Genomic DNA, 8,784 nt, shown 5'->3' with positions numbered 1-8,784 from the left:
CTTGTTGGCAAGACGATTTTTGATCAGCATCAGGGGCGCGAGAGGCGATTGCCGTTAGCCGAGACAAAGGGGGCCCCCGACTACTAATAGCCGGCTGCGACACTCCCCTCTTCTGTCAGTGCTGCTGATCAAGGTAAATCGCAACTCTTCGGGTTCTCAAGAAATCAACTGGGAGTGGAGGAGTGATAAGAAGGATCCAAAAGGAGGAAAGTCCGGGGGACGAAGGTTGTTCCAACGTCTACAGAGACCCGGCAAGTATAAGTGGTCAAGTAAGACACTAGGTAACACACACCAGCGCTGGGGGAAGGGGGACCACTAAGTATCCCGTGGGGTAGTGGGAGGACGGGGCAAACCTTGCAGTTCCTAAAACGTGCCGTCGAGTGTCCGGGCGTCTAGGTCAAGGTTTGCTCCCCACTAGAGGCCATGGGTGGGAGGAACTCAAAGACAGTGTCTCCGCTTCAGTGTATGCTAGACAACTTTGACAAGTTTGTAGCTGCATCGAGTCAGGGAGATCCAGGGGATTTTAAGGACTACAGATTAAGGAATCTGTGCACAGGAGAATGGCCCACCTTTCCTTTTGGGTGGCCTGCAGAGGGGTCATGGGACCTAAAGAAGATTAGGCAGGTAGAAAAATTTTGTGCTAACCATCATCCGGATCAATATATTTATATTGATGCCTGGGACAACGTGGTGACCCAAAACCCTGATTGGGTCCGAAAGTGTAAAGAAGTACAGTGTATGATGATAAGAAAAAAGGAAAAGAAAGTCAAGGTTAAAGTCCTTGCCCAGGAAGAAGAGCCGGCGGAGGGATGTAGTTACCGGGGGCCGCGATATGCAACTCCCAACGGGCCCCCGCTAGCAGCGGCTCAAGGCGCCCAGGGGCCCATGGATCAGGGACGGACATTACCATTGCCAGTAATTCCCAATGCGCCCCCACTAGCAGCAGTTCAAGGCGCCCAGAGACCAGTTGACCAGGAACGGGCGATAACACCGCCTCCATCATATGACAGCCCAGTGTCCATAGTTCTACAGCCTCCATACAGTGAAACCAATCCCTTCCGAAACCTCCGGGATGAATTAAGGGTTGCGGACACCACCACACAAACGGTGCGACGTCCCGCCCGAGAACCTAGTGATGCAAGCCCAGCCGTTACTAGAAGCAGGCAAGCTGAGCTCTCCCCTGTGGAAGGTCCGGCAGATAGCACAACGGCGAGGGAATTTCCAATAAGGGAAGTTAGTGTATTGGATCAAAATGACCAGCCTTATCAATTATATCAGGTGGTCCCATTTACCAGCAGTGACTTGCTAAATTGGAAGAGTTCTACACCTCCCTACTCCGAGCAACCCCAAGCAATGGCGACTTTACTAGAAACTATTATAGCTACCCATAATCCAACGTGGCGAGATTGCCAACAGCTACTCCAGGTCTTGTTTACCACAGAGGAGAGAAGGCAAGTGATCAATCAAGCTACGTTACTGGCCCAAAATCAGCCGCCAGCGGGTCGGGATGCGGTTGCTTGGGGGGCAGAGCGCTTCCCCGTTGGAAAGGATCCGGGTTGGAAGGCCAACGTTGCCAACGATAGGACGACCCTAACGACCTATCAGGGGATCCTGATAGATGCTGTTAAAAGGGGACCACAAAGGCCAGCTAACATCCAAAAGATCCAAGGGGTGAGACAGGAGAAGAGTGAATCTCCCTCAGCATTTTTGGAGAGACTAGAAGAGGCATATAGAAAATACAGCCCATATAATTTAGAAGATGAAAATGGGAGAAGGGCACTGCAGCAGTCTTTCATCAGCCAGGCAGCAGATGACATCCGAAGAAAAATTCAAAAACAACCGGGATTCATAGGGAAAAGTATGAATGAACTCCTAGCCATAGCAGAACAAGTGTATATGGCCAGAGATCAGAAAGAGGAAGAGAAGAAGAAGAGAGATCGTAAAGAAGGATATAAAGTATTGTTGACCATGATGGATGGAGAGACAGAAGGATCGAGAGGGAAAGGAAGGGGAAAAGGAGGAGAGCGAAAGAAGCTAGGATGGAATCAATGTGCCAGATGCAAGAAGTATGGGCACTGGAAGGGGGAATGTACAGAGAAGGTGTCCGGAGAGGAAGGAGGCGAAGGACGAGGCAGAGGAAGAGGTAGAGGACGTGGAAGAGGCCGTGGAGGTTATACTCCACACCAGAAGAGGGAAGCAGTAGTGGCTGCAATAGCAGAGGAAGAATGGGAGGATGCAGAGGAAGAGGAATGAACCGACCAGGCTCTCGTTTTGCTGGACCCCGGGGAGCCGATGGTCACTATGGAAGTAGGGGACCAGCAAGTTGACTTTTTAGTGGACACTGGGGCAGAACGATCAGTGGTGAACAAACTTATTGGTCCTACCAGCACAGAAGTCACCAAAGTGGTGGGGCTGTCAGGAAAAATTCAGAAATGCCCTTTTCTACAGGAACGGACATGTAATCTGGCAGGCCATAATGTGAGTCATAAATTACTATATCACCCTGATTGCCCAGTGTCATTATTAGGAAGAGACATTTTGTCAAAATTAAGAGCACAAATCCAATTTTTAGACGATGGCCAAATGGAATTGACAATACCCATGGAAGAGGAATGGAGGATATACTTAGTACAACAGGAGAAGTCTACCCCGCGGCCAAAAGTTGAATGGCCCTGGGAGCGAACTCCTTTGGTGTGGGCAGAAGACAATCCTCCAGGACTGGCTAAATATGTGCCCCCAGTGGTAGTAGAGGTGAAGAAAGGAGCAGTCCCAGTCAAAAGACCACAGTACCCAGTGAGTCGGGAAGCTTCTGCAGGGATACAAGTTCACATTGACAGGTTGTTAAAACATGGAATTATTGTGCCCTGTAGTTCACCATGGAACACACCTCTGTTACCGATAAAGAAGCCAGGAACTAAGAATGAGTACCGCCCGGTGCAGGATCTTAGGGCAGTCAACCAAGCCACGGTGCTCCTCACCCCAGTAGTACCAAATCCCTACATTATGATGAGCCTAATCCCTTCGTGGACGGCATGGTTTACAGTTTTGGACTTGAAGGATGCGTTCTTTTGCATCAGGTTAGCTCCAGTCTCCCAACCCATCTTTGCTTTCCAATGGAACACCCAGCAAGCGGGCCAAAAGACTCAGTTTATGTGGAGGCGCCTTCCTCAGGGCTGGCAAAATAGCCCGACCATTTTCGGCCAGGCGCTCGCTAAGGACTTAGAGGAGTTCAAGATCCCTGAATCTGAAGGAATCTGGCTCCAATATGTAGATGATTTACTGATAGCTTGCAAGACGCAAGAGGGATGCAGGCATTACACCTTGCAGATGTTAGAAACATTGGAAGAAAAAGGCTACAAGGTATCAAAGAAAAAGGCCCAGCTGTGTCAAAAGACTGTAAAATACCTGGGATTTGAAATAACTGAAGGACATAGGTCTTTGGGAACAGAAAGAAAGGAAGTAATTTGTGCAATTCCTACACCGTCCACTAGGAGACAGGTGAGGGAGTTTTTGGGTGCAACAGGATACTGTAGACATTGGATTCCTGGGTACGCTACGTTGGCTAAACCTCTGTACCGAGCTACCCGAGGAAATAGAGAAGACCCTTTTGAATGGACAAAAGAGTGCCAGGAGGCTTTTGAGGCCCTAAAAGAAGCCTTGATGTCATCTCCGGCGCTCGGGCTCCCAGACTTGGAAAAACCGTTCGACTTGTTCGTGTCTGAAAAAGAAGGAGTGGCTATAGGGGTGCTTACCCAGACATTAGGATCATGGCAGAGACCAGTGGCTTATCTGTCAAAACAGTTAGACACGGTAGCACAGGGAATGCCGCCCTGTCTTCGTGCAGTGGCAGCAGCAGTAGATTTGATAAAAGAAGCAAGTAAATTGACTATAGGACAGCCACTGGCCGTCAAAGTACCACACCATGTAAAGGCGCTGTTAGACACCAAGGGACCGCGCTGGCTCACAAATGAGAGACTGACAAAATATGAGGGGGTGTTGTGTGATAACCCGATGGTGACCCTAGAAACTTGTGCCACCTTAAATCCGGCCACCTTGTTGCCTGCCCCAGGAGAGGAAACAGTCCACCAGTGCATTCAGGTGATGGAACAGGTATATTCCAGCCGACCTGACTTAAAGGACGTACCAATGTCCAAGGCAGACATGACCCTGTTCACGGATGGCAGTAGCTTCATGGAGAACGGTGAGAGGCGTGCAGGATATGCGGTGGTACGGGGGGGGGAGAGATTCTGGAAGCAGAGTCGCTCCCCCCGGGAACCTCCGCTCAACGGGCTGAATTGATAGCCCTCACCAGAGCACTGCAGTTGGCAAAGGGAAAACGGGTCAATGTCTACACGGACTCAAAGTACGCCTTTACTACGCTCCATGCCCATGGAGCTTTGTACAAGGAGCGGGGACTCCTTACGTCGGCTGGAAAGGGCGTTAAAAATGCAGCTGAGATTGTGGCCCTCCTGGAGGCGGTATGGGACCCGGACAAAGTGGCTGTAATGCATTGCAAAGGACACCAAAGGGGAGAAGACCCAGTGACACAGGGTAATAGACTAGCTGATTTGGCCGCAAGAGAGGCTGCTAAGCACCCCCACAATAAGCAGCACCTGTTGGCTGTGACGGTAATAAGAGATCCCCCATTAGAAAAGTTTACATACACAAAAGAAGAGGAGAATTGGGCTTTGGGGGAAAAAGGAGAATGGAAGGGAGAGGTCATTGTGATGCCAGATAACCGCGTTTATGTCCCTAAGGATATGGCGTGGCACATAGTCCGACATATGCACTCCAACACACACCTGGGTAAGACAGCCTTAGCTAAGCTGCTAGAACGGCAAATGTACATTGATGGACTCCATAGCCTGACAGCAGCAGCAGCACACCGATGCTGGACATGCGCCAAGAATAATCCTCGAGAAGGACCCTTAAAGCCACCAGGAATTCAACACATAGGCAACGTCCCATTCGAGGCAATTTTGACTGATTTTACTGAGATGCCCCCGCAAAAGGGCTACAAATATTTGCTTGTTTTTGTGGACACCTACACCGGGTGGGTAGAGGCATACCCAACCCGAACTGAAAAGGCAGTAGAAGTTTCAAGAGCACTTTTGAAGGACATAATCCCCAGATTTGGAATACCATTAGAAATAGGGTCTGACAACGGTCCAGCTTATGTACACAAGGTGATTCAAGGACTGTGTCAAATATTGGGCACAAAATGGAAATTGCATTGCGCTTATAGGCCCCAGTCCTCAGCTAAAGTTGAGAGAATGAATCGGACTCTAAAGACTGCTATGTCAAAAATCTGTCAAGAGACAGGGCTGGGTTGGACTGTAATACTGCCCATGGTACTATTGAGAGTAAGGTGTACCCCTCACAAAAGAACAGGTCTGACCCCCTATGAGAGACTATATGGCAGACCACCATTAAATTTGAGGTCGATACTGGACAAAGGGGGAGACCAACATGTGATTGGAGATAAACAAACCATTCAACAAGTGCAAGCCCTGGCTGGACAGATAAAACAAATTGCACAATATACTTCAGAGTTAAATCCACCCTATCCTACCACACCTTTGCATTGTTTCTCGCCAGGTGACGAGGTGCTTGTGAAAGAGTGGAAGATTGACCCACTAGGACCTAAGTGGAGAGGGCCCTATACTGTGCTGATATCAACCCCTACTGCCATTAAAGTGAAGGAAGTTAAACCTTGGATACATTACACCCGTGCCAAGCTGGCACCCCCCATGTGGGAGATAAAAAAGGCAGATCAGAGTGACCTGAGACTCAGGATCGTCCGGCAACTCCCTGAGGGGTCAACAAGGCCATGAAGCTGACCTCTTCGGGAACAACAGATCGTCGCAGGTCAAGTATGACGCAGTGTGGCCCAACGAAAGCCCTATCTTGGAAGTGGTGGATAGAGATTATAATGGGGAGGAGGGAAAGATGCCCTAGAAAACCAATAGGAGTTCGAACGGTTTTTGGATATATGATGCTTGTAAACATGATCACTATGATACAGGGAAATTGGCTAAAAGAGCATGCTAGATTCATGTTTGATCAGCATGGAAAAGATGTGGCACTCCTATATGAACATCCAGAGAAAGTAGGTGACTTCTCTTTCCTCCCTACCCTAATAGCTGACCCCCAGGTGGTGCTCGGGGGGTTACAAGGAACTATTCAAAATCCCACCATATTTTCTCAGGTCCCCGATGGATTAAAACACATTAAATTTAGACGAATAAGATATACTGCCACCACGAGAGGAATGTGTTTTTGTTGTGCAAACAAGGGTACATGGAATCAAAAATGGAAAGGCTGGGAGCACAGAAAAGCCTTCCTAACAAGGTTGACAAATTACACTCACTGTCAGGACAAGTTTTATTTGTATGGAACCTATAACTCTACATATGTTAACAAACAAAATCTGGCCGACACGGACTGGAAGGAACTGTACCCTGAGTACCCACTGTTTGAGTCAAATTACACATCCCTGAGAAATGGAGGCAGTATTTGTTCAGGATGGCATATTAGAGATCCCAATATGTGGTTTTTCTTTGATAAGTGGGCAACCAATTTTCATCCAGGAGGAAACCAGTGTGTTGGGGTAGGATACCTGACATTCCCTGTACGAGTCCTTAAACACCCTAGGAGGCTTCAGAGATCTTTGAAAGCCATAGCACCCTTAGGACCTGAGTGCTCAGACGAAGTGATTATAGACTCACAACTGTCCGAAACTGGAGGCTCAAGGATAGGAGGAGGATTAATAACAGGGCTCCTAACCCTCGGGTCCTATCCTGGAATAATGGCCCAAGAAAACAGAAAGAGTATCATGGGACTTACATGTAGATTAGAGAAAAGCATAAATGCCACAGGAAAAATAGTTAGACAATTACAATCAGAAATTGAAGAACTAAGCCAAATGGCAATGCAACACAAGCTAGCCCTAGATTATTTGTTGGCAACAAAAGGAGGATTCTGTTCTATAATAAAGGGCCGGTGCGTGGTCCAATTTCATAATCTGAACCAAACAATTGAAGATGATTTGGAAAAATTGCAAGAGTTAATAAATCATAACGTAAAGGAAGATGGATGGCAACCTTTCTCATGGTTAACGTCTCTGCTTCCTTCAGCATCATGGCTTAGAGAAATAATACTTGTGATTATGCTATGCGGTTTTGTCTTTTTGTTGCTAATGTGCTGTTTTCCAATTTTGCTTCAAGTTTGCCAGAGATATATGCATCAGGCAGCTTCGGTAGAAAAGATAGCTCTCATTAAAAGGCATAATTGGAGAGATCCGTAATATCTAACCCTTGCTGATTTGCTCTCGCTTTTGTAAACCGCTTCGCAAAACAAAAACATGTGGGAATAAGGCAGAAAGGTACAGCTATAGAAAAGGTAAAAAGCACAGCTGTAGTTTTACCAAAGCTGCCGGGGTTTGCATGAAGAAAGAGAACGGATGGACTTGACCATATATGGGAGACAAAGACAGACTGAAGATGAGTTTTTTTTTGTGAAAGGGTGAAAAATCGGTCATGAGACTTGCCAACTTTGCAAAAAGGAAATAGTCAAGGCTAAAGTTAGAACTTGCCAAGATCAGCAGATGTTTTCAGCTGTATTTTGCATGTCGGCATCTTGAGATGTTTCCAAGAAGGGGCTTGCTTATCGCGAAGCGAAACTTAAAAATATATGAGCTAATTGCTTAATAATTATAATATTGACAGCTTTTTTAACCAATGATTTAATCTTCGGGGCGGCTCTTAAAGCCGAACCCCTTTTGATGTATAAAAGGAACACTACCTTTGATGCTCGGGGGCTTTTCCAGAGACGCCATGTTGTGTCGAAAAGCCACTAGCAGCTGCTATAAATAAACTATGATATTCTTGCTGAACCCAGTTGGCTGCCTTTCCTGACTCATCTGCGTCCGCAATTTGAACTGAAACGGAGCATTTTGGCTGAGCCCCTGAGCAATTGCTCAGGGAAGGAAAAAGCCTGCTTCAATGTGAGACTCTTCCTCTTTGCAGGTCTTTAAACTGATGTTGGATGAGCATTTTCCAGGACTGTTGCAGTTGTATATCCTTACACGGCAGGGGGTTGGACTATATGGTCCTTGTGGCCCCTTCCAGCTCTTAGATTTTATGGTTCTATGAAAATCTTCAACTCTCCTCTACTTAGGCTTTTATTTTGAATTTGTTCACATTGTTTTTTTCAGCACTATAAATCCCTGCTATCCATTTGCCTGCAGTGTAGCTAGAAGAATGGCTCAAGCGTGCATTTCATTTTGCATCCCTTTTAAATTGATGTCACTGAGGTTAGAGGAGTTCTGCAACATCCAATCTATCTCTGACAGTGTTTCTGTTCAGTACAACTCTTCCGCGAAATATTCTCCATCTCTGAAGCATTCTTGGCTGATATGCTCTGAAGGGATTCGAGACAGACCAAAGCTTTATGTTTCAAAAGATGATCATTCCTACCCAGTGGCTGTTGTCTCTGTTGGGAGCTATGATGATCCAGATGTCTTTTGCAATTACAAATGATCGCAGCCCAAAGCCATAGTCACTGGTGGCATTGCTTTCATCTTAAATAACTTTATCATAAAGAAAGCACCCAAGGCACAGGTGCATGTCAGTGTTAACACAGTCCTGTTGTGGCTTTCTCGTTCATACAGAGCTATTGGTCATTGCTTCGGCAAACAAACAAAAACATGCTTTCAAGCTGATGTTATGTATTTAGTGTGTGCTTGTTAGTAAGTCATGGTTCACTGAGGCATTTATTTTGGGC

General features: G+C 46.8%; 1 protein-coding gene across 1 annotated transcript; it reads left to right on the top strand.

The window, feature by feature from the left end:
* The first annotated feature begins 287 nt into the window (after window positions 1-287).
* Window positions 288-8,540, top strand: LOC137096585 (uncharacterized). The gene is given in 4 exon segments (XM_067466263.1): window positions 288-2,199; window positions 2,263-4,251; window positions 4,254-4,591; window positions 8,216-8,540. Coding segments are annotated over 4 exon segments (4,428 nt in total). The 5' UTR covers window positions 288-423.
* Window positions 8,541-8,784: the final 244 nt, after the last annotated feature.

Source organism: Anolis sagrei, chromosome 3 (assembly GCF_037176765.1).
Source record: "Anolis sagrei isolate rAnoSag1 chromosome 3, rAnoSag1.mat, whole genome shotgun sequence".
NCBI classification, from domain to species: Eukaryota; Metazoa; Chordata; class Lepidosauria; order Squamata; family Dactyloidae; genus Anolis; species Anolis sagrei.
This window is presented reverse-complemented; position numbering and strand designations above follow the sequence as displayed.